This window comes from Drosophila ananassae, chromosome 3R (genome assembly GCF_017639315.1).
Source record: "Drosophila ananassae strain 14024-0371.13 chromosome 3R, ASM1763931v2, whole genome shotgun sequence".
Lineage (NCBI taxonomy): Eukaryota > Metazoa > Arthropoda > Insecta > Diptera > Drosophilidae > Drosophila > Drosophila ananassae.
Genome location: NC_057930.1, coordinates 24,043,419 through 24,069,293, shown reverse-complemented (window position 1 = coordinate 24,069,293; position 25,875 = coordinate 24,043,419). Strand labels below are relative to the sequence as shown.

The window sequence follows — 25,875 nt, the reverse complement described above, 5'->3', positions numbered from 1 at the left end:
TTTAATATTTTCAAGGGAGTCCCATAGTGATTGGCGTAAAAACTGAATACTTTGTCTAGCTAAAAATTAAATTAAGCTTTGTAATCGCTTCTGATGCGTCTGGATAAATGTTCAATTCTCGGACAAGGACAATCTATTTTTGGAGTACATCTCCCTTCCCAGATACAGTGTCAACTTTTATGCAAATCACTTTGATGGCTTATTCAAACTCAATTAAATGAAAAATATTTACTCGATAGCCCTAAGATTAATAACTTTTTAAGGACTGCTCTGTGACAGGGACAGATCCTAGCAGGATGGCAGCAGATAGTCGGGGCAAAAAAAGATTAATCTCGTTAAATGCTGAGGCGTGCCGGGCAGTTGGAAGGCCCGGAAATGGGTCTCTGATATTGGTCTCTGGCTCCACTTGCTGCATCTGGACGAACTTTGCGTGTTGCATGCCTCTCAGAGACGGATGGGAGGGAGAGGGAAGCTGGAAGCTGGCCCCTTTCCATACATATATAATGATTCCTTGGCCAGGGCAAGTGCTCCTGCGTCTGCCCTGAGCTTTCTGTCCTGACTGCCAATCCGGCTTCTGATGGCGTCAACTCCCAGCTGTATACTTAATTATATTGCCGTAACTTTAAATGTCATTTGGCCATTGTCTGCGACACATGAGAGAAGTATTACACTGTAACAAACTAGGGGACTGATATTTTAAAAGGTATGCTTTTTATTTTTACTATAAAACGACAATTCATTTATGATTTTGTGACTATATGATAATTCTAGTTTAAATGATTTATAAATACATGGTATAAATTTAGTTTTCAGTGTTTTAATGAGTGAATTTATGGAAATGGAGTGAGAAAGAAGTGGGTCTAGACCAGACTGGGAAAAACAGGCGACTGTCCAGCAACATTGAGATTCATGCCGCAGAGTCAGGCTGGCCAGCAACGCGTGCTTCGGACCAAGTCCCTGGACAGAGAACCCTCTATCTCGTCGCCGTACCCCCACTAACTCTAAATCTCAACATGCGTTTGCCTCATGATATTTTCCAACTTCCGTTTCCGTTTCCGGGATGCCCTTTTGCCTTAGTTTGGCTCTCCTCTGCTGGCTGTAAATATGCTGAAGAATATAACTCATCTGGGCAAAAAGATAGTGCCGCACAGCTGTAAAATATGGCACTGAGTGTTTTGAACTTTTCAGCCAATTCACACAGACAATGCCCAATGTCGTCTTTAAAGTCTCATTATTATTTTGCTCATGCAATCGAATTTCTGCGAACTGCAACATCGGAAGCAAAAACAATAGTATGGATGGGAAAAACCAAACAGACCAGTTTACAACGATGGGCCAGGGGGGGTAAATACATAGCACGTTGGGAACAAAAGTAATAAGGTAATATAGCGAATTGTCTCCGATTTAATTGCCTTCATTCAAATCAAAAAGATGAGCAGAGACATCAATCTTGGGGCTTAATCGGACTGTGAATTGCATGAACAGGTTTTTCTGTCCAGTCTACTCTAAAGACGACTTTAGGCTTTATGTGGAGAGTTTTGTTGAGTTTTGTTAAGTTTTCTTCAGTTTTTATTCACTAAAAAGTTATTCAAATATCCCACCCTGCTAAATTCAGAGTGACTCAGTGAACTATAACTGGCATAAAGTACGTGATTAGAATGAAGGAGTCTCTCATGCCCCCAAACATGGTCTTATCCAGTCTGGAGAAGCACGCAAGCACGCCGCATCTCGTTTTTTATCATTTGCTATTTTTATTTATTTTTTGTTTTTGTTTTTTATTATTTTATTTTTTGCTGTTGTTTATCGCCAAGCTGAGCAAAAGTAGCCGGCCTCGCTGTTCAGTTTTGAGCCGGGGCTTGGATTACAGCTTCTGCTATTGCTTCTCAGTTCCCAGTTGACAATCGAACGAAGCGAAATGCTAAAGCTGCTGAAGCGGAACTTCGGGATATTACTACTGCTAGTGGTGACCTTGGCCAGGTGTGACTCAAGTGAGGATTCCCACGTGCGAGTGAAGCGTATTGTGGGCGGCAAGCAGTCCAAGCCTCCGCCCGTCGATGATCCGGTGGTGTTTGCACGTCTCTTCAATCGGGATGCCCGGGTGGAGGGCTTCCGGAATCCCACTACGGGTATATACAGTTTCTTGGGCGTCCACTACGCCGAGCCCCCGGTCGGCCCGCTGCGGTATTCCCGTCCGGTTTACAAGCGACTCGCTGGGGATATGAATGCCACGCGTCACGGTCCACCGTGCATCCAACCGCATCCCCAGCAGCCCCAGAGAATCATCGGAGATGAGGATTGCTTGCTCCTCAATATTTACACTCCCCAGATGCCGGATGAGGGCACGGGTCTGCCCGTCTTCGTGTGGATTCATCCGGGCGGCTATCGCTTCGGCTCCGCCGCTCAGTACGACGCCACGCCCATGGCCCAGAGGGGCGCCATTGTGGTGGCTCCCCAGTACCGGCTGGGATCACTGGGAATTTTAGGTGATGGCACGAAGCAGTTCGACGGAAACCTGGCCATGTTCGACCTGGCAGCTGCCCTCCGCTGGGTCACCGACTACATCAGCTACTTCGGAGGCAATCCCAAGCAGGTCCAGGCCATAGGCCATGGCTCGGGAGCGGCCAGTGCCATGTATCTGTCCATGTCCAAGTCGGCCAAGAGCGGTGGCGATGTCCACGGCGTGGTGGCCATGTCGGGAACAGCTCTCTCCCAGTATGCTATGGACAAGGAGCCGGTCCAGAGTGTCCAGGAGGTGGCCAAGATCAATGGATGTCCCACAGGCAATGAGCTGGAGATTGTCAAGTGCATGAGGGGGGTGAGATTTGAGTAATAATACTATAAGAGAAAAACTAATTCGTCTCTCAATCCTTTCCAGAAAAGTGCCGTGGAAATCATTCAAAATGATGACAAAGTCCAGACTGAACGCTTGGCGGGCAGGGCTCTCGTCAAAGGACTCACTGGCAACGTGGGCTTCCAGCCGCATGTGGAGTCGGAGGACGATGGTCGCGGACTGCCCAGTATTATCATTGGAGAGCCAGAGCAACAGCTCAATGACTCTAACTTCAAAGGCATTCCTCTGCTGACAGGAGTCACGAAACACGAGACGGCCAACTCGGTGTCGGTGGAAACAATCGACAAAGTCTTTGGATCGGCGGAGCAGTTTCTGGGCTCCCTCAGCGATTCCCTCAACAAGCTGACCAGTTTTCTTAAAATAGACAAGCTAACTGGGGAAATAGCTAAACCTCAACTTCCGGGACTTACTAGTGTCTTAACTCCCACACTGCAAGACGTTTGGAAAGTGCCACAAACCCTCAATTTGGATCAGGTTCTCTCGAAGGTGGTAGAGTCCACGACGGATGTCCTTTTCAACTTGCCCGCCGTCCTGACCACCCAGGTTTGGTCCAAGCTGGCTCCCGCCTTTATGTACAGCTTCGAGTACAATGGCACCAAGTCCAAGGGCATCAACTTCCTCCGGGGCCTGCCGATTGTTTCGGAATCTGCGAATGACAAGCCGGAGACAGTGGCTCATGGCGACGAAATAGGTTACATGTTCGATGCCAACGATATTTTTGGGAATCCCCTGGAGGGGACCCGCCTGACCAGCTCTGAGGATCTCAAAGTGCGCCACAACCTCATCGATCTCCTGGTTCAGTTTGCCAACAGAGACAAGGACAAGGGCAACAAGAGCGGGTCATCCCTTTTCCAGAGTGTCACGGGAAAGGCAACTCCTTTCATAAAGATCGACACCAAGCTGGAGACCTCTAATGACTTCCGTTTCTGCGAATTGTCCGTTTTGGGTGCCTCCCTCTCGCCCTTGAGCTCCACGACCTGTGAGGGATTGGGCAACGTCCTGGGCCAGCTGGGCGGTGGATTGGGTCAGACTGTGGGCGGATTGGGTAACACTTTGGGCTTGGGCGGCCTTGTCGGAGGAGGCGGTGGAGGTGGGTCTCGTGGAAGTAGTCCTGCAAAAGGCAAGAGACCTGGTGGTCTTGGATTGGGGATTTTGTGAGGACCTTACATTGAAATTTAATGATTTTTGAAGAAGATATTTTAATAAAGAAAATAAGAGTTTATAGAAGTATAGTTATTTTTCTTTGAATAGTGGACTTTAAGAATTTGATTTGGGGCAAACTTAATCATTAATTCAACTGTCGCATGAACCCGGGAAAAGTTTCTCTTTCGTTCCAGTTGCATGTGGAATGAGCCTGGGGAGGTCCTATTGATTTAAGCTGTTGCCATGACCCGTCGCTCAATTAGCACAGCTCTGTGCCGGCTCAATGCTCGCCGCACTAATCTCCCTATTGACTTTGCTGCCCCTCTAAAAACATGGCCATCCCACGCCCATTCCCCCCTTGCCACATTTGTACTCGGCCGCCGCTGGAATCGAGAGCCGCAACTGAAACGCGGCGATAAGCAAATTTCCGGAGCGCAAAATTGAAACAAAAGCGAGAGAAATTTGTCAGATAGGAGGTGGGCGGGTAGCCAACCACCAGGAGATGATGGGATGTGGTAGTCCCCACCAGGCAGTTTTATAACTTGTGGCCAGATCTTAGCCCGGGAGCCTTTTGCATAATGTTCTTGATGGTTGGCACTGGCAACAGTGCAAACAATGGGCATAAGCCCCATCCGGAGCGGGGGTGCTGGTGATGATGAAACTCAAAATTGTGCCGGGGAGCCGGAGCCTTGGTTGCCTTGGTGCCTTTGTGCAAATTCCTTGTACGCGTTGAACTATGACCCAAAATGCTAAAGCCAAGTCAGAGCCAAAGTCGAGGGCCGAAACCAAAGCCGGCTTATGGCGAGTGGGAGTCTAAGCCAATCCCGGAAAGTATTCCGCCTGCTGCCAAGTGATGATATTATTAAATGTTATTAAAACTAATTTTATAAATTGAAATCGTTACTCAAACCGAAAATTCTTTAAAGAGTCTTTTGGGGGAAAGAAACCGAAAATTTGAAGGAAAGGAAGAGAGATCCTTTTCGCAAATACAATTGCAAAACTTTGATGTATTAATCATCCGCACTGTTGTCCCAGCAATTATGACATCTGTGACAATATTAATGGGCGCCAAAGACTTCAAAGTTGGGAGAGAAAAACTTTACAATTAATTAGCCACCAGATGATAAACGACAACTGTAGTATTCTGGACAGCAGCCTGCTAGGCCATAAATGGAAGATGTCTCCATTTGTCCGGCATTGGATTTAATGACTGGCCATAAAAGAATTACCAACCGACTTGGTCCTGGTCTGCAAATAATAAATGATTAGATGACGGTGATGATCAAAGGAGTCTCCTAATCCCATGTACACACCCTTGGCAGTACGAGATTCCATAATCACCCCCTAACAGGGGAGATTCATTTCAGACTTTCAGTTCATTATGTGGCAGTTTACCTGGACGAGCTTCAATTGGCATAAATCAGAGCTCCTTTATGGCCTAAAGTGTCGTCCAATTTCCGAAAGTTTTCCCCAGTAAGTTTCTGACTGTTCTCAATGGTCTACCCCTCCTAGTAGTTTTCCATCCCATCCAGCCGATCCAGTACTGCAATTTTTCTTCATTAATGCGTAGTTACGCAATTTCCGTATACAAAAAGTTTTCTACTCGTTGCGTTAATTTTGGCCAATTCAGACCTTCACTTCGGGCCAAGGGGGCACCAGCTGAAATTGCTCACCCCTCTGCCGTAGCTCCCCCATCTCCCATCATCCTCCAGAACTTTTGGCAAAGCCCATCCCATCCCTTGAAGTATCATCATTTCGGGTTTTGTGGTCGTGCCCGGCCTATTTCGAGTCTTTTGCCAAAATTAGTTCCGCCCCTCGATTTATATTGTCATTTCGTGCGTTTCGATTGTGCAAAGCAATTTCCCCCAGTTCTAGATGCAGGAACACAAAAAAAATTATTACACTGAGGATATAAGATTATTCTTATAAGAAAAGGGATATATTTCAAAAGAGAGATAAGTTATAGAGAAGGCAAGCTTTGTTTGACTATAACATCTTGCATTTAATTTTTCCAATCTTATAATCTAATCATTTAATTTTTGATAGATATTTCTCTCAGTGTCTGTGATGAATGAGGAGAAGAGGGCACTAGTTTCAGTTGAGTTCTAGCCCTGTCTGTGGCTGGTTTTTGGCTTAGCTATTCCATCAAGTTACGGCATTGCGGCATGTTCTCCCCTTGCCGCCAAAATGGAAAATGGCAATGGAAATGTTGACTGCAATACAATTGTAATTTCCCCCTTCTCCCCTCTATGCACTAGTGTGTGTGTGGATTAGACCAAGGTGCATAAATTAGGCCAGTCATTTACTGTTAATAGCAGTTGGCAGCAGCAGCTGCTCCAGTTGCCCGATGTTGTGTACTTTTCAAATTGCTCTGCACTGCCAACTCTGACCTGAGCAGATTGGCAACCAAGACAGACTCCGACTCTGCTACAATTTGGTTTGTAATTTTTGGAAATGGCCAAGAAGGACTGTATTACCAGTAATAATATTTAAAGGCCCTGAAAGAGGAGTAAGAGTAATTAACTTGAAAGATAAGCTTAAGACATGAATGTGAAAACTATTCCCAAAATAAATCATTTTGTTTTTTTATATTTAGGCCTAATTGATTAAGCCTTCTAGAATCATTACGGCCTCATTGCGAAAGCCCACTTTGAGTGCTGGTATTGAAATTTCAGAAATTTCATTCATATTTCATAGAGTTTCGAATTCAAAGCAACAATTGGTCTAATCCAAATAATGGAATTTGAAGCCAACGCCTCTGGCAATTGTTCAGCTTCAATTGGCTTCTGAACCCCACCCCTCTGCATGCAGGACTGTCCGTCAGATTTATGGTCGAGGGTAAGGCTCGTGCTCAGGAGGGCTGTCAGCCTCAATTTCGGGCATACCACTTGGCCATTGTTGGAATTTTGACATAAGCAAAAATCCTAGCTCAATACTCAATGCCAATTGTGCTGCATGCACTGCGGAAAAGGTCGTTTCTGGCTTACATAATTAGAGAGCTTTTTAAGCCCCCTTTCGCTCAGTGTTGCCCCAAAATGATGATGGGATTATGAGCTGCGCTTTGACTACGTCAATTGCAGTCGAGTCCATTCAGATTCAGAAGTCCATTCAGCTCCAATCCACTTCAGTTCAGTTGAGTTTTGGACAGGAGCGAGTGAAGCTCTAGCCTGAAGGGTTGTGCGTTGTGTGTGCGCGAGGGCTGTGCGTTTTTACAGACCCACTCTCTAATTAAAATTGATTACCATAATTTGGCTATTGATTGGCCTCACACACGCACAATGACCACGCCAGGGCCTCCGACCATTTGGCTGTTAACAGTTTTGACCCGCGATGTCTTTGTTTTGTATCTGACACCTTTTCCCGCGTCACCCATCCAACCATTAATTAGCCGCACGCAATTTGGTTTTCTTTGTGGATATCGATTACCTTCTATAGGTAAACTATTGAAGGAAGGCCAGGTATAATAGGATATTGGGCTAAGGAGTCTCTGATCCGATGTCACGTGTGTGGCCGGAGCCGCCTTATGACTTATTTACGCGGCTGATTGTTTCTGACATCTGTTGTAATTGACACTTTTCGCAAGCTCTCTAATGGACAAAGACGCCGAACACCAGACCGCAAAAGCCACTGTCAGACCGCAATCTCTATCAAAAGGAAATCCATTCCCCCACCATCCATCTATCATAAGAGGGATGGAGTCGAATCCAACCCTAATGGCTCTGTAGTATATGACAGCAGTTTCTAGTCGTAGACCTACGAGTGCGCAATGTTTGCAAAATATCCAATTACATTTGCATTTGATTATTGCTAAATGTAATGCAGACACATTCGGATCGAGATGGACAGAAATATAAATTGTATTAAATCAATTTAGCAAGTCAATGTAATTCTATAAATTGGCATGATATTTGTCCTTTTAAAAGGGTATTTTTCGAGGAACTATTGGGTAAGAAATTGTTAAAATTTTAAACTGAATACTCCATAGCTTACAATTAATTGTTAGTCATTTATTTCCTCTTAAAAGGAATTCCAGGAAATACTTATCCCTTCCAATCCCTCTCGTAAAAGAGTTCATTAGAATATACATTTTTCCTGCATCCGTGCACGTTGCCAGAGCAGTGCCTTAATCTAGTCGGGAATATAAATTTAAAATTACATTACGTTTGTGTAATAGGAATGGGTATTTTCCTGGGAGGTCCTGGGTGGGGATGCGGTGCCATGACAGCACGACAAGCCGGCATCCTCCGTTGGAAATCAACGCCAAATGTGAGTTGCTTTTACAAGCGCCGCGGGTGCCCTGACAAGGAGTGGACTGGGATGCGCCTCCATTTCACCACGCCACTGGGATATGGATGGGAATCCAAAGGCTGCCGGCCCCCAAGACCCCAACTCTGGGCGGCTGCCAGGGCGCCAAGTGCATTGGAATGTGTGGCAGCTGCAATTGTGCGGCAATAAATTATTGTGCAACACGCAGACATCACAGTGGGGCCCGAGTCCGACTCTGACTCCGACTCCCAAACCGAAACTCAACCAGAACTGAACTGAGCGAGTGAGTGGCAGGCGTAGCAGTCGGTGGCATGGTAATGAATGCTACGAAAATTTTTTAACAATTTTTTAACTTAAAAATTACGACAGCGCTGACAATTTGCCATAAAAAGCGACAGCAACCCAGGACTGCAGAGCACTGGATTCTGTCTGAATTTTGTGCTGACTCTGCCATGAGTCCTGGCTAAGGATGTAGGGGGCATGGAGGTGAGCTGACTTTTCCTCATCGCCACCAAAAGTATCCCAACTGGTGTTGGCTGCGTGAATCAGTTTTATGGGATTCAGTGTTGAGGTTGAATAAATAAATATTTTATTATTCATATTATTTTAAAATAAGTTGTTGGAGCTATTAACTTTTCTTTAAATTGAGAAAGATGAATAAGGGTTTGATTATTTTATAATATTAATTCAAAGAAAGAATTTTTGAAGTCTCCTATTATTTTTTTCAGGTCTAGAATCCCCAAAATACAAATGTCGGACTTCTCTGATGACTTTTTGCTTTTGTTACACCCATTCGATGTACCTTGAATACTCACTGAGTATCTGAGTGTGAGTGTTCGAGTGTCTGCTAGTGGGAGTCCTGCACAAGTGTGTGTCGGGGGTACTTGCAATATTTTACTCTGCCAAATGGGGGAGGTTAAGGCTCATTTGTCAAACGTCACGACTTGATGATGCAATTGTTGTTCGGGCCACGCATGTTGTCATTTAGTTTGCATGCAGATTTATGTTCCAGCCAAGTTATTTAAATATTGCTTTGTTTTATGCCGTTTTTGTTGCTACTGTTAATGCCTGTGATCATCCCGTTTATGGCTTATTTATGCAGCCTTTAAAAACATAAACTCTGTCAACTGTCAGACCGTGTTTTGATTGACAAAAGCTTTTTACCTGTCTCGAGCAACCGTATTTTCTTCTTAAGTAAACATATCGTATTACGGCTCCAACCCCAATGCCATTCACAGGGGTTAGTTGTCAAAGAATAACACTTAAAGATGTGGCTGGAAGTGGGGGACTGGGACTTACCACCCCTCGGCATATCCAATGACAATTTATGCGTTTTTAAAGAGTCCTTCCGGATGGCAGTAGCCTCCCCCTTTTTCCTAGACCGCCCTTGCCAATTTCTGTTTATCTTTTACTTTTTTTTTTTTTTTTGCTTTAGTTAACGCTCGCTTGCATTTCGTTGGCGGACCTAAGAAAATATTATTCTTTAATTTCTGGGCTATTGCATTTGCAGCGACTACCTTTGCTGCCATTACTATTTCCTTTCAACTTTTCCCGATGCAGCCGTTTCGCTGCCAAAAGGCATAAATTCAGAAAGAGTTGGGAATAAGCGAGGGTTTGGGCCAAAAAATGGAGACAGATTTACCTTTTTCAGAGCTCTATCTCATCTCCCTTTGGAGCGAAAACTTTCCAATTGGTTTCTACTCCTTTGCATTTTTTGTGGAGTTTTTTTTAGTTGCAGATCGCATCGCTTACACAAGTTTGGGGCGCCACACAGCCCAAGTTTGATGCATAAACTTTTGCTTTGCCAGCCGTGGAATGAATGAAATATTCCACTTTCTTACTTTTTTCTGGCATCTCAAGCTGTTTAATTGTCAGACAAATTTTGCTTGGTTCATTGAATTCGTAGGAAACTTTGTAAGGATGCTGGGGTGTCTGGGGCTCATGGATGGTTTTTTTATCGGCTGGAAAGGATATGGATGAATACATACAGGGGTGGGGAAAAAGGCAGATAGGAAGGATGTTCTTCAAATTTTATTTAACTGCACCTTTTTATTATGAGTTAAGCTTTCGCGCCACCCTCTGGCTCAATTTCCTTTGAAATTTCGTTGAAAATGCATTTCAGAACTACTTTGAACATTGTCAGGTCTAAGCCCCGCTAAGCTCACTGCTGAAAAGGGGCCTGAACCTAACACGACTCCCTCCGTTTCCCCAACAGTCCTGGCAAACGCGAATACGTGTAAATATTTTGCCAAGTCTGCTCGGCTCGGAGCATTAATCATATTAAACAGGAAGAGGCTGGGGACTTCTTCCGCACTTCTTTTGTTCCTTTTTTATGGATGTGTACGCCGTCATACAGTGCGTATGATTATTACCACTATTATTAATATTATCATGTGCTTGGTCGTCGCCTTCTCTGGCGTTGACTTGGCGCCCGGAGCTTGTTTTTGCGGAATACGAACAAAATCCTGGGGCGGAGACATCGTCACTGCAATTATTTACAAAATCAGAGCACGTTCGAGCTCTGCTTTTATGTGATTACGTGTGTGTTTTTGAGGTTTCAATGTGTGTGTGTGTGTGTTTGCACTAAAATGCCTTCAACCGAATCGCTTATTACGCCACAAAGAGAGAAAGAAGAGTCCTGGCCCATAGTCCTGGCCAGCAAGAAAGAGGCGGGTAGACAGTTGTTGACAGGATGGAAGCCAAGGCAGGTTGTCTGAAGAAATTTTCATTTTTCTTAGAAATTGCTTTCGGCATAAAAATGTATTTATATTTGGCGATAGCCTTAGATTTTTATAAGCCATTTGTTGTGCGATTTAATTGGAAATCCACATGCCTTGAATGAAAAGCCACCAAGAATCATAACTCCCATAACAATGGGAAAAGTTTGTACAAAATGAACTGTCATCCTTGAAGGAAAACTTTCAATTAGATAATGCGTGGGAAGTCGAAACTTTTTCGGAAACAATTACGTCAAGTGTTAGAAATTTTCATTTGCAACTCCTTCGAAACGGGTAAGAGGGATGGAATGGGCACCTTCGTAATAAGCCACTTTCCCTAATGACAAGACATTTTCAGATCCTTAGCCGGCAACTTTTTAATTTCCCAGTTTGCCCATCCGGCCTCCATTAGCATATAGACTGGAAGGCGGAACAGTCGACTCTTCCTGGCACTCGTCCTGGGAGAGTGCAGTCATAAAGAAAAGTTTCGTTGCCCCTTCCAAAAAACGCTCCTTTATTGTCAATCCACGCATGCCCCTGTGCAATATCCATTTGGCCCCAAACTCTTCACAGCTTTCGGGTATCGGTTGGGGGGGCTATTCTGTCTATAAGTCTGCCTTTCCGTCGGGTTGCGTAACTTTTGCGGCAGTGGTTTTAATTTAAATTGACAACATCAAGCAGTTAAGTACTTGCAGCGACATTTTAATAGCTTGTAAGCCCCACGAGTACACCAGAACACCAAAAACTTCCCCCTGCAAGCTGAGCAAACCGAACACCTTCCACCCAGCCACCAGTTCCCAGTACCAGTACCAGGACCCTGGGCCAGGACCCTCCTTTGTCCGGATGCCACGTCAAGCTAAAGAAAATAAATACAACGGACGCTTATTTACATATTCCCAAACGTAAATACGCGCCATTTTTATTTGCAGCACGAGCTTTTTATTTTTGTCCTTCGTTTCTTTTTGTTTCAATGTATATTTGGGCACTCAATGTAACTTTGCTGTGTTTTTGTATTCACCCTGTAATTGAATAAAATATAATGAGGGGTATGGTGGATTAAGGTTGGCTCATTATCGAGGATATTGAGTTGAAAGGATATAAGTGGATTAATCAGAAGTGTAACATTAAATTCTCCATTAAAATATTACTTAGTAATGACATTATTCCCAGAGTATTTTTCTTAAAAAAGAGGTTACTTATAATTCCACCTCTTAGCTTAGTATCATAGCTTATGTCTATATCTCTTTTTCTCCACGGTACTCTACCAGTCGAACCATTATAATTTTTTTATTATCCTGTCTTTTCTTTTTTCTGGTCGTTTTTAAGAAAGAATTTGCATAAAGTGAAAACAAGCATTTTAATTTCACTCGACGTAGCAAAAATGAAATGTGCGACAGCATATACGAAAAGGTAGTAAACGCTACCATTTACCGCTGACTCCCGCAAGCTTCCGCAAACAAAAAAAAATATTTTCAAAAAAATCCCCAGAGCGTTAAAAAGTTTTCCAAGTGAAGCGAGTCACAGGACGAATAAAAAAAAACCATAGAAAACGCAATGGAAGGTAAGTAAAGGGGCGACAGTCGTAATTGCTGGGGACCTGGCAAAAGCGGTAGCGGGAGATAGACCGGGAAAAAGCGCAATGCCAGCAGACAAAAACAAACCAATTTAAATTAGACTGCCCTCTCACCCCCTAGCGAGGGCTGGGGGAAGAAGATCCACCCACTCACAGTTTTTCATTTGGGGGCTTTGGGGTATAGAGTGTTGAAAACTTTTGGCATCAACTTTTGACATTTGCATTGCACTAAATGGAAATTCTGGCCAGGATTAGGAAAAATGTCCAAATGGAAAACGAAGCAATGATAAATGATTCTTGGGGCTTTCTGGATAGAAAAAATAAATCAAATGGAAGAAATATAAATTATCAAAATAATATAAACAAGGCACTATTAAGTAGCAGATAAATGTTATTTCTTCTAGTTCTAAAGTAGATTAGAACTCAGAAATTAATATATTTTTTTGTTCACAGGTCTCTATTTAATTGTTTAGTTAATCTTTTAAAGCCACGTTTTTTTAAGTGTCCTTGCCAGCGTTATGGAAACAATTTCTAAAATCCTCCTGGTCTGTTGCTGCCATTTCGAGTCCGGATTTGAAGTACTTGGGGGTCTCCACCATTTGAAATGGGACACATGCCACGCTGGCAGTTTAATATAATTTAAACCTAAACACATACCAGCTCAGACACACATTTATATAGTATATCAAGAGGTATTTGTCTCGCTTCTGCTGCTGAGTTTGGGGTTTGTCAAGTAGCCGCCGCGTCTGCCATTTGACGCTCAGTCCCATAAATTACCAGACACTTGGCAGGGCCCGGGCCGTACACCGAGGCCATCTTCACATTTCTGGTTAGTCATTTGCCTGCCCCCATCACAAGCACACAAATATCTAAACCACACACTCGGAGCACAAAAACAAAACTATTAAGTGGGCATAAAACTGGCTATGGTCTATGGGAATTTCGCCCCCAATAGTTACAGGAATCGGGAGTGCGGGGACAGTTGATGTTTGTTGTTACTGTCGGACGACCCTCGGACTAATGGAATATGCAAAAACATTCCTTGTAGATATAAACCAGGAGAAGAGGCTTAATAAATCCCATAGATCCAGCATTTAGGGGAATGCTTGTGTTCGTTTAATGGCCCTGAGTGAAGTCCTGAAGCTAAACATTTCAGAGCTTAACTCTGAGAAGTCAGGTTTAAGAAATTGGTATTACTGAACGATAGTTGAAGGTAACAACAATTTAAACGTCATTTAGCACACTTTTACTTCATGCCTTGATTGCTTAAATAAACAAACATTTATTGAGCATTTATTGGCAACTAATTTGGCATTGATTTCAATAAATTTGCATTTAATTGGTTGCACTCGTGTTTTTTGCGACACAATTCAGTGCGCTAATTGACAAAACCGGGGCGAGAACCAGCGCGAAAACGTGGCCAACAGGTATGGACGGATATTGCATGTGCAATGAGCCAAGTTTTTAATTGGATGGATCGAGGAATCGGGCCGGGACTCGAAATGCCTCCCCCATCAATCGGAAATAAAAACTTTGCCACCTTTTCTGGCGAACTCTGAACTCTGAGCTGCGAGTCTCCCCTCCAGACACTGTGAAGTGCAAAGTTGAGTCCTTGGGCCGTAAGGAAAAGGATCTCCTGGGACCACTGGTATCGCCTGAGTGGAGTCTTCCTTCCTGTCTATGATGTTTTCTTTGGGGGTTGTGCATTTAGCCGCTCAAACGCCGAGGGGGAAGCTCAAATGTCAAGGATACGGAGGAAGGACAACTGCATAAGGGTGGATGGGCAGGTCTAAAAAGTCAATCACAATTCCCAGTGCAATCACGGAGAGCGTATTAATATTTAAAGAGGTCATCGGAATTGGTTTCTCCGTTCCTGCCTGTGCAGGACTTGAGATAAGATGTAGCAATTTTTGTGGCCTGCAATATTTTCCACTTATTTGACGATTTGTTGCAGCTAAGTGGCAACATCAACGGGCGCGTCCTGCCGTCCCCCAGTTGCCAGGACACTCGAATCTAGATGTATTTTATGTCTGGCAATTTTATTGCCCCCAATACGGATTTTTATGATTTGTCTCAGTGTGGAGATTTCGCTTTCATTGTGATACCCATGCTGTTGCATTTTTAATGTCAAGTCTTGGATTGATTTCGCATTTGCATGCCGGCTCGGATTCCCACTACCTTTTATTTATGATTTTACGCCCAGCCAGAGATACAAAGATATGCATCTTGTGGATGCACAATGACAGGCGATGTCTGCCGGCTGTCTAGCCGGGTTATGGTGGCGCAACTTCCGCCGGGCACTGGGGAGAAAGCTGACTGGAAACTTTCCCTTTTTGTCACTGTCTATTCTGATTCCTGTAGTCCTGTCTAGGGCTCGCCGGCATTTCAATTACGATTCCCTCGCAATCAATCAAACTCAAAGTTGGAGAAGCTCTTCTCCACATCCTTTAGGAGCCAGAAAGTGGAAAAACATTTTCCATTTCCCTCCCTTTTCAGGACTATGCTAAGTGATTTTCCCATTGATCATTCGTCTGAAGTATTGAACATTTAAATGAACTTTTTGATTTTATTCGTCGAGACTTTGAGACTTAAAATATCAAATATGTCACAGTGGAATAAATATGAAATAAGGACCAAGTCCTTCCTTAAAAGTTCTATCCACTGTCTAATTGCTATTTAAGGATTTTCCATATTTAAGCATTTATTTTGGGACTTACCTTAATAATTCTCAATGGATTTCGGCAGTTATTCGGAGCAATTTTCTTATAATTTGTTATGCCAGTTGCTGGCCAAACTTTTAATTCAACAGCAAAACCCGAATGAATAAAATTATGCCAAGGCAAATGAATTAACACTTTTGGGTATACATTCCTCGGTACTCTGTGATCCTCCTTCCCCCCGCAGCATCCTTCCCCTCCCCACCACCACTACCCCCAACTTTTTGATATAATTCCCGGCTGAAAAGTTTCTCGAGAGAGAAAAAAGGGGAAAGACCCGAGTTCTACCGGAACTTCCGTGCACTGCTCAAGTTCTGGGCCGCCGCTTTGGCTTCGGTTGAAAGGAATCTGCGTCCTGCTCCTCCCTGGCCCGTGTCTGGGCGAGTGTTAGGTGTGGGGGCGTGGCAGCAAAATAAATTTGTATTGTTTTGTCTGGGGGCGAGCGGCGAGGCCAAAGAGCAAACAATGCCTGGGAGTTAGCAGAGCTCAAAAACCGCAGCCACTAAATGCATTACGTGAGAGAGTGGAGTGGTGTGGAGTGCAGAGGGTGAGGTCCTTTCTCCCTCTGCGGCTACTGTGTAACGGCTTTTGTGGGTGAGTGCTGGGCTTGGCATTGTTTTCCTGCACGGATATCCTTAATGAGTGAAACTGGGCTACCGCTTCTATTTCTGTTTGCCACTGCTTCTTCGTTTTCACTTCGTCTTCGTCCTGCCGCCCCACGATAGCAACAGCAACAGCAGCTGCCACCCACAAGAGCAGCAAACCATCATAATTACCCCACCCCCTGGATCATGAGCCTCTCTCCCACCCACGCACTTCCTTCCCACCCAGCTGACAAACACACTCGAGGTTCTGGCCCTTAAGAAACCGAGGAGCAGGACGAACAGTTGCGAATTCCTGGCGGGGGGTTCCGCTGCTTTTCCTTATCTCTGACCACATGAGCACATAAATCTTCGGGGACGGTGGCGGTGGCGGTGGCTGTGGCACTCCTGATGGACGTCGCCTGCAACCACAGTGGTTGGAAAGGTGTCAGCGAGTGTGAAAACTTATTAAACTTTTAATGAAAAATAAGCTGGGAATGGAAACTACATAGTTGCATATTAAAGTATAACAAATAAAAACAAATAATATACAATGTTGGGGATAGAATGTTGTTCCTTTCTCTTTAAATAGTTATCTCATCCTTAAAACTTATTTTTAGTAAAAAACCATCCCCATTTCATCTGATTCCGTCCCACTGTATAACAGCCCTATCGTTAAGGCCGTGTAATTATCACGATGATCACTTTTCAACATTTCTAAAGCGAGGAAACTTTTATATTAAAAGTAAACTTATGACAAACGAGCAAAGGAAAAACATTACAAGCAGCAGTAGCAGGAAAAAATGAAATCCTGGACAGGACTCGGAATAACACCCACACACACACACACACAGACACTGACATACACGTGCCGGCCTGTCCTGTCGTCCTGAGCAAGTCCTCCGAGTGGGGTGTGTGGCCATTGTCAAGTGTAATTTATCATTCAGTCAACGTCCTTCGATTGCAGTTTATCTTCGGAACTTACTTTACTGGGTCGACACTGTAATTTCTATCTCACTCTCCCCATCTAGCCGCCTCTCTTTTTAATCTGTCTGGCCGTCTCTTTCGGTTTTGCTTTCACGCTGCCCCCTGTTACTCACACGAGTAAAAGCAAAAGGAAAGTATATTAGGGGAACAACAAGGATATTCCCTCAGAGTTGTTATTGTCCTGGCTGCTGCAACTGCAAGATTGAATGAAAAATCAGGAAAATCTGACCCCCAGGTTGTTAGTTTCCTTGCAAGGATTTTTAAAGCCAATGGGAGCAAAATAGCAATTAACATGGATTTTGAAGCATCCACCTCAGAGCCAGGTTCCTCAGTCCTTGGTTCGCCGGCTTTTTTCCTCCTGGTAATAATCGGAAATAAATGAAGAAAGGAAGAAAGGACCTGCTGCCGCAGCAGGAGAATACTTATCAGGGGAAGAATAAAGAAACCAGGAGGACACATCCCTTTCAAGCTATTTGTTTGTATGTGCAATTTGTAACATTTTAATTGTTGTTTATGGGATCCTCAGTGGCAGGTGGATGGATGGATGGGTGGGTGAGTTGATTGGCTTCAAGAAGAAGGAAACAAGATGCACAAGAAGCACTACTACCGCCGCTAGCCACCGAGCTAATTTCGATTGCGGTGCATGCGAACGGCTTCTGCTGGGACAGGTGAAAGAGCAGGTGAGCGACTAGCTCATCTGCTAATTAACTATGCCACTGATGTTTGGCTCGAATCGACAGATTGGCCTCAAATGCGGGTTAGTAGGAAGCTTAAATGGTTAATGACTGCGGGGGAATTTGAATCATATGCCAGGAGTCATGTAAATCAAATGAGATGTAATAGAAATAGACAGGCATAGTTTTTGTTCTTTGTTCTTATTTTATTATAAAGGAAAAGTAAGTATAAGGAAGTTCCTTTTTAACAAAATTTGAAAGTTATATCTTTCTAAAAATTAAACTTTTTTTTAACTATATTGTATAAGTTCATCATAAGATTATTTTATATTTTTAATCTGCATCGGAATCTTAACGGCTCTGTATTAAAATTCAAATTCTACTCGTTACTTTCAGTAACTCTCAAATGGTATATGGTTTCTCTTAAGAAATTCCTATCCTTACTCTCCTAAATATTTTTGTAAGCAAATCGAGAGCGAAGGAATTTCGGTTGTAACTCCGAAAAATATTACTTTCCATTTAGTGCGCAGACTCAACACTTTTGCCGGCTGGATTCAGCAACAAATGTTTATGTTCAGGACCCTGATGATAAACAACTTAGCCGGGATTAGAAAACAAGGAAAAAGGGAGTTGGAAATATTTTACAATTTATTTCAGGAAATATATAATAAGATATAAGAAGTTTCTTGAGTATTGAAGTATTTTGAGCCTCTCTAAGCTTTTTCTTTAGAAGCCAAATCAAAGTTGTAGTGACAACATTTTTAAATATATTTAATAGTCACAGTTTCATCTTATTTCTTTTAGAAAATCATAATGATATCCTTAGTTTCCTTATCAGTTAGCCCCGGCAAAGGCACTCTCTCTCGTTAGCTTTCCCCAAAACTTTCCCCGCACAAAACAGCTGTTTTCCCTGCAGGAATTTACTCCGAAAAAGCAACCATTTCCCCAGACAAACTTGAAGAGCCGAGTGCCGCCGAAGTCCTTGTACTCACCACCCTTGCGAACATTGCTGTGGACTGTTAAGGACCAGTCTTCTGGGCGCTGGACTCCGTTCAGTTGAGTTTTGGTTTCTGCCGCCAACGGTTAACAAGTCGAAAGTGAGCGCGTGCCGAGCTTACAGAGGGCTCTGTGTGTTGTTGGCCTGGCCAACGCAACTTCGTGGGCAATTGGCTGAAAACATAAACAAACGAAGTGCGATTTTTCGAGGCCTGCTAATTGATATACGAACATGTGGCAGCTAGACTCTGGCCAGAAGTTCCTGGCCTGGCCGAAAGGAAGCGGAAGCGTTTAAGCCGCACAATGACGTACAAACTGCAACTGTGTGGCGATTGTGTGCGAGAATAGAATTTATATATATTTCTATATCCCTGCGGGAGTCACTCGCCTCCCTAACAGTGGGCGAGTGGGCGAGCGAGTGTGTTGGCCAGAAGTGTGATTGTGTGTGTGCCGACAGGGCAAATAAATGCTCCTGCAACGCTTTTTTAGCCAGTTTATCTTAAGGCGAAATACTGTAAAAAATTGTAAAATGGATTTACGTTTCGTATTCATCGTTTTCCTGCTCAAGTGGACCCATGCACAAGGTAAGCGCAAAAAAATACAAGCTCCAACTGAATAAAAACCCACCCTGGCCAGGGATTTCCCTTCTCCGCTTGCCATCCTTCCAAACATCCTGGGTGTGTGTTTGCCCGGCATTCTCTGTTTGTGCAGCTGCCACAAGCTGGCATTCGGGGGGCGAAACCGGGGTAGGAGACTTCCCTCAAGTGCAATTCACTCGGCCTGCAATTGCAAATATTCCATTCCATAGAAAATTGCTCAGCAGAGAGAAGTGCTCGCCGGCGAATGTATGGGACATTTGTGTAGCAATGCGATCTCGTAATGAGTTGCATTTAACTTGGCCGAGATGTTTTGGTAGTCCTGAGTATTTATGATGATGGCCGGAAGGTGCTGAATGGGCCAAGCAAGCCTCCAGCTTGCTTCCGAAGCATCCCAGAGATGTCATGCCTGGATGCACTCGAGTGCAGGATTATTGATACTCTGGGTGTGCCTGGGAACATAAAGGTGTACAAATTTAGGTTAAAAGAGTGTCGGACTCTTTTGGAGTCTATCCATATTTCCAACTATTTAATAAGTCTGGTAAGTTTTCTGGCTCATCTCAGATTTAGGCAACTTATCATATTTCCTGATTTGCATTTATTGGCTAAAACTTCCAAATAACTAAAAGGCATTTCATCCTCCTGGAGAACACACACACCCGATCACACATTGATTACTTCCTGTCTTTCCCGTCTGGCCCACTCCGGCAAACCGAAAAACTTTCGCCAACAATAATTCATAACTCTTGCTTATCTCACCATTAAGTTGTTGCCATCAAATGGGAATCCGTATGAGGAAAACTTTTACGCCAGACGCAAAACAATTTCCGCAGTTCCCTGTCTCCGGTCTCCCGCTCCAGATCCCTTCTCCCATATTCGGGCAAACAAATTAGTGGAAAATGTTGGCAAGAAACAGGCTGACTCAGTCCTCCCGGGCTGGCTAACTAACCGAAATAAGTCTGAGTACGAAATACGAGTCGTGAGCCTGAATACTAGTGAGTGCTCAGTACTCAGGGCCAGTATTCAGGCCGCTTTTGTTGCATAAAATATGCGCATTTAATAAGGGAGTACCCACAGCCCATGAGCGAACAAAATGAATATGTAAATGGTGGCCAACAAAAAACGTTTCGGCCCCGGCCACAAATGATACAAAAGATACAATATTTCATATTCCCCATATACATACATATACAGTGAGCAGTGTACAGTGTGTGTATATCCTGGGGTATCTGTAGGATATGTATTTGTAAACATTTCCCTTTTGCCGCTGTTCAATTTGCGTTCTTTACGCTCGACTCTGCTTTTTTGGTTAAGGGCATTTTTATTATGTAGTTCATGCATGTAAACGAATTCAATTGAATAATATCCTGTCATTTTGTTGTTACATCCTCTCTGGGCCGGGCTACCCATTATCCCCACCGCTCGTTTGGCTTGTCAAAATTTTTATCAGCGCACAAAATCCGCCACTGCAGGATGAAGGATACGGAGGAGTAAATAAATAAATCCCGACAACACGCGTGTCTCTGCTCCGGTGCTCTGCTCCCCGCATCAGGACACTCGCTCCCTCTCGTCAGGATCGCTCAAAAGTATGCAATAAATTTCGAGCAAAAAATATATTGGCATTTTAGTGGCTTGGCTGCTGCTCCAGCGAGCGTGTCCTGTGCGTTTTTGCCTGTGTGTATGTGTGTGTGAAAGGTATATCCAATAAAAGAAAATTAAATACTTTTTCAGAAAGATTTCTCTTTGAGCAAATTGAATCGTGTTGGAGTTCTTCAGAGGTCAGAGGTTTAAGTTTGCTACTTTTTTGAATATATTTAATTTTCTTTACCAGAATTTCCTGAAAACAAGAAGTTTATTAAATATGATTTTATAATTTTCCTTGCTTTCCTTTTAGCCTCGTTCGTTCGGCCATATCTGTTACATCCTTTAGCCCAATTTGGCTGCCATATCCTTGCCATAACGGCTCCCAGTTGTTTGCCATACTTTCGTTTCAACTTTCTTTAACTTTGCTTAATTTATAAATTATGCATTTGGTAGACTCCGTTACCAGGCAATTATCATTTTCATGGCAAGTTGTTGGGCGGCTCTCGCTCATTTTTGGTCGGCTCCCAAGAAAGTGGGCTAAGCAAAATTAATTTCTACATATAGCGGTGTATCTGTATGGGCCCTCCTATCCCTAAATGTGTGTGTGTTTCTTGGGCATGTGCGTGTGCTTATTTATTTGGCTGGGAAAAGCAACGAAAGGGACTCAACTCTCTAGTCTTTTATTTTGGGGCTCGTGCCTGGCGGCGGCCAACAGCAAAGGGCATAAATTTATTTGGCAAAAACACAGGAGAGTCCTGTGCCGAGCCGAGTTGGGCGCAAAAAAGTTTTGCAGACCGGAATATTAATGAGTATTTAACCTAAATTGTTGCTGCCTTTGATAAGTGCCATGAAATATTCCCCATGTTGCTGGTTCCGAATCTATTTCTGCTTTCTTGGCCCTGCGGCCATCAATGGCAGACAGCCGAACTTTCCACATCTCTGCGGAATGTGTGTGTGTGTGTGGCAGGGAAAGGGGTTTCCTCCTTTCCAGCTCAGGCATTAAATTACTTTAAAAGAAAGGAAAAAGGGTTGAATTATTTTAGTCGTTCCAGGAGTGCCAGGAGAAGGTCCTTTGCTTTGCCTTTAAGACTTTGCCGGGTTTCTCGGGAGAATAGGTATTATTTGGCCGGCCGCAAGTTAATTGAAAAGGCCGAGGTATTTCCACCCAAAGGTAAAGGGACTGGACCGGCAAATAATAAAGTAATATGGAATTAATTTCGAGTCTATTAAATATAGAAATATTTGCAAATTGACAGCCACTGGCGAGGCTGAAATATTTACTCGGCACAGTAGTAATTGACAAAGGAAAAATAGTCCAGAAAGGGTAAAGTGTTGGAATAGAAGCAAAATGTTTATTTTGTGGCTCCCAGTTTGTAATGCAACAAAGAAAATAAATATAGTTTTCTGAGTTGAATGCCTTCAGCTATTTGTAGCGAATTTTTACTGCATTTGCACACACAATTTCCATGGAAAGCAATTACCAGTTTCCACTTGTATTCACAAACGTTGATCCTGGCAAATTGTAATTTATCTTAGCCTTGGGCCAAAGGACAATGCAGCCAGATATTCCTATTACAAAAGCCCTCACGCACACACACACACATACTGACATCCTGGCGATGGGAAAATTTTAATTAATTTCTGCATCAATTGAACGGCTGTCATAATACAAATAAAAGAGATGTGTCCGAAAATACACGCAGATACAAGTGCGTTTGTTTATTTGTTTGTGGGGCAAACGCACTAAGCAAACAATGGGCACAAAAGGACGACATGTCCTGGTGTGCGTAGGCGCTTCCCTGGCCACTCATAATCGCCGTATTTTGATTAAGTTAATTAAGCGATTGCTCGACGTCGATGTCGAACGAACGTACAATGCTTATAAAAGCTAATCCTCTCTGTACAAATTCATCCGACGACCCATCCACCCAGCGATTACCCGCTGAGCTCCGAGTGTTTACCATGTGAAAACATAATTCATTTCATTATGGCCCCGAACTAGGCCAGCAACAACAATAGGGCACAGCGGGCAGAACACTAACAAAAAACTGCAATAAAAATAACAACAGCTAAGAGCAGGCAACAAGGAGCAAGGAGCTCCGCTTGAAGCGAGGCAATTGAGCCTAATGAATTGCCATAGTAAACGTGGCTGAAGCAGCTGCCAAGGCGCTGGGCGGCCATCAAAACTTTAAAGTGCTTGAGTTCGCCATTAAAAATGCAAGAAGTGAAAAAATTAACACTGCCACCGGAGCCAGAAACAAAATCATCAACAAAAGGCACGGTTATTTTCATAAAACTTTTCAACAAAAAATGAGTTTTAGTTTTTGAAAATAAATTATAATAGGAAATTGGCTATAATAATCTATAACAGAAATATGATTATGTGCTTTGGGTTTTAAGATTTCAAAGTTTATTATTTTATAATCCACTTAAAGATATAAATATTTATTATTTTATAAACCCTTATTATAAACCCTTATCCTGAATCTCAACCAGACCACTGTATCCTTTCTAGAGCAGAGTGTCCGAACATGGCGACGTAAACAAGTGTCGAGCATATTTTTTATGACAACTTTGATATTTTCCAGACCTTTCCGCCCCCAATTTTGTGGCGCCGCCGAGGAATCATAAAGCACTGTAAAGGCGGCGGGAAAAGTGTGGTAAAAAAAAGAAAAGAATGCCATGCGGTCAGTGATGATGTCTGGCACTTCCACCTCCATGGCTCCCTGGCCGCCCCCCAGACCATCCATCTTGTTCACATTTCTCGCGCATTTTTCAAATACTTACCCTTTTCCGCGAAAGGCAAAGGCATCTGGCGAAAAGGTTACCAGGTCCTGCGGACCCACGGACCCGCGGACCAAGTGTCATTGACATTTTAATGTGCTAATGAAGATGACGACCCCAAAAAGCGGAAGAAAAATGCTTAAGTTCATAATATAATCAAATTGTTATAAAAATAGTCGGCGGTAGCCGATGACCAGCTTGACAGGCCAGGACCTCCGTTGTCCCTGCTCCACTTAGTAATTTTTTTTATACCATTTTCCCCATTATTATCGTCATTGCATTGCGGGTGCTTTTTTTCATACTTTTCTACTCAAGGACTTGCGGTGTTTATGGGTTGTTGCAATTTTATTTATTTTTCTGTTTCAGCTTTCCTCTTTTATTTATGTAGGTCCTTTAGTGCTCTTGCAGTCAATTATGTCAAAGTTGTCAATTCACGAACAAAATTTCAGGGCGTTAGGGTAAGCTGCTTTTCTATAGAGCTCTTTTTTCCACATTTTATACTTGGGTGGAGGAAATGTTAAATGTAGGTTATAATTTAGAGTGCAGCTGGGAAATAAAAGCGGATGCAGCGGACAAATTGAAATTTAAGAGGGCTCACCGAATGCCTGACCTCCTCAATGTATATCCTTGCCGAAACCAAGTCTCCTCTTAAATTTAACTACAGCTTTAATGAACTTGAATATTCCCCCTCTGGTTTTTTAGATCCCATTCAAGCTGTGCTGTCCACGCAGCTCCATAAAACTTTAACTTGAAAACTCTTATCTACCCAATCCCAATCCCCAATCCCAACCTCCAAGACGCAGTCCCAGTGGCAATCCTTAAGCGGCTTCATCTCTAGGGCACTTAAATTTTAAATGCCATTTTTGTTAACCCTTTTGCCGTCGTTTTATGACTTATAATTTTTGCCAACTCATTGGCTTTGAGTTCGAGGAAAAGGGAATCACAGTGCCCGCCGAGTCGGCCATTTGTTGCGCTGGAAAATATCCTGCTAGTAGTCTGCATAATTTATCAATGTCAAAGCTGGCCCGATGATGAACGCTCGAAAATTGCCAGGACAGCAGATTGTAACCTTTCCCCTCGGCCAAGTCCATTTTATTGTCCTTCTTCGGAGAATCGATAAACTTACTTGTTGCCCCCGAAACAACCGAAAAAGAAAAGCCAACAAGGAGATGGGAAAAGGCCATAAAATTTGAGCTTTTTAACAAGCAAATCGAATGAAAGGACGACGACAGGGATATTCCTGATATGAGCCAACAAAAAGAAAAAATATATATATTTATATACCATGCGAAAAGAAAAGAAATGAAATGAAAAGAAAAGGACTTGCCTGCTGACCCGAGTCCAAGCTGCTTATCAATGGTCTAAGCTAAGCATTCCATTCCGTTTCAGGCCCCTCGCTTTTGTTGACTTACCTTTTGTATGGACAGTTTGGAAGGACATTTTATATTTATTAAAAAAGCAGAAGCAACAACAACACGAAGATATTTCGTTTCGTTTCGGGGTTTTTTTGGGGTAATAGGCATCCGGTCATAAAAACATGAATTGTGGCTCTTAGCAGCAAATCCAATTGGGCATAAATCGGCTTTGTCGCCGGCACATGAGATGGATCCTTGCCAGGCAGGACCTTTTCCTTCTCCGAATTTGCCGTCCTTGTTAATTTTCCGTTAGGTTCTCAGGTTCTGGTCGTTTTATGGCTTTGGCCCGGCACTCACCATTGTAGGCTTTATTTTATGTGCATTTAAGCACAATGCGCTTATTGACTTAATGACAGATGTAGTTAGGCAGGACAATGAGTGCCAATGCACTGGAAGAAACTTTAGCATCAAAAATTATTATTTTATCTCAAATAATACATGTCTTACATATGCATAAACTCTACATATGCTAGATATGTTCTTTTATTTTATTAAAATCTTATCTCTTAACCCTCTTAATTTGTTAACGTGTCTATCCTGTTCGCTATCCTGTTCCTTAAACCTGTGCTCTCCTAGTGCCCGGGCTCCTCCGATTCTGTTTGTGAGCCAAAGTGCTCGAGTTTCCTATTATAAGGGACTTAACTGAAATTGCATTGTGGCCTGCATCCTGCACTTGTCACCGTCACCGCCAGCCCCCAGCTATTTTCTTCTTTGCCAACTGCTTTTCTCAAGGATGTTGACAAATTTACAAACGCGAAAGTGAATTTTCTTTCAATTTTGTTGCAACGCCAGCGCAGAGAACTGCTTACTCCCATCCTTCTCGTATCCTTCGTCCTGCCTAGTATCGCCTCTGTCGCTCCACCTTCGCCACTCCGCCGGCTTTCTTTTCCTGGCAGGCAGGATGTGCGCCTAAGTAGTTTTTGTATAATTGCACTCGTCATTGTCGCCGTCGACATTGCTGTCAGGGGGGATCCATTTGCCCTTCGCCCGT

The 25,875-nt window shown here is 43.3% G+C and overlaps 2 protein-coding genes across 4 annotated transcripts in view; both read left to right on the top strand.

Moving 5' to 3' along the window:
- Positions 1-1,873: 1,873 nt before the first annotated feature.
- LOC6497991 (liver carboxylesterase 1) lies at positions 1,874-4,083 on the top strand. Its single transcript, XM_001961815.4, has 2 exons — positions 1,874-2,815; positions 2,876-4,083. The coding sequence occupies exons 1-2, from the start codon at positions 1,916-1,918 to the stop codon at positions 4,007-4,009; spliced, it is 2,034 nt and encodes a 677-aa protein (XP_001961851.1). The 5' UTR covers positions 1,874-1,915; the 3' UTR covers positions 4,010-4,083.
- Positions 4,084-18,532: 14,449 nt separating this feature from the next.
- The window catches only part of LOC6497992 (roundabout homolog 2), a 38,543-nt gene continuing 31,200 nt past the window's right edge, over positions 18,533-25,875 (top strand). For all 3 annotated transcript variants that reach the window (XM_044716027.1, XM_001961816.4, XM_044716026.1), the window contains exon 1: positions 18,533-19,089. In XM_044716027.1, the coding sequence (XP_044571962.1) occupies positions 18,972-19,089 (118 nt within the window). In that variant the 5' untranslated portion in view covers positions 18,533-18,971. The remainder of the gene's footprint in view (positions 19,090-25,875) is intronic.

What these genes read in the sequence shown, in the direction of transcription:
- LOC6497991 (XM_001961815.4), top strand. Translation starts at nt 1,916, where the DNA reads ATGCTAAAGCTGCTGAAGCGGAACTTCGGGATATTACTACTGCTAGTG. An exon ending in TTGTCAAGTGCATGAGGGGG is followed by an intron (nt 2,816 to 2,875) that starts GTGAGATTTGAG and finishes AATCCTTTCCAG; the next exon opens with AAAAGTGCCGTGGAAATCAT.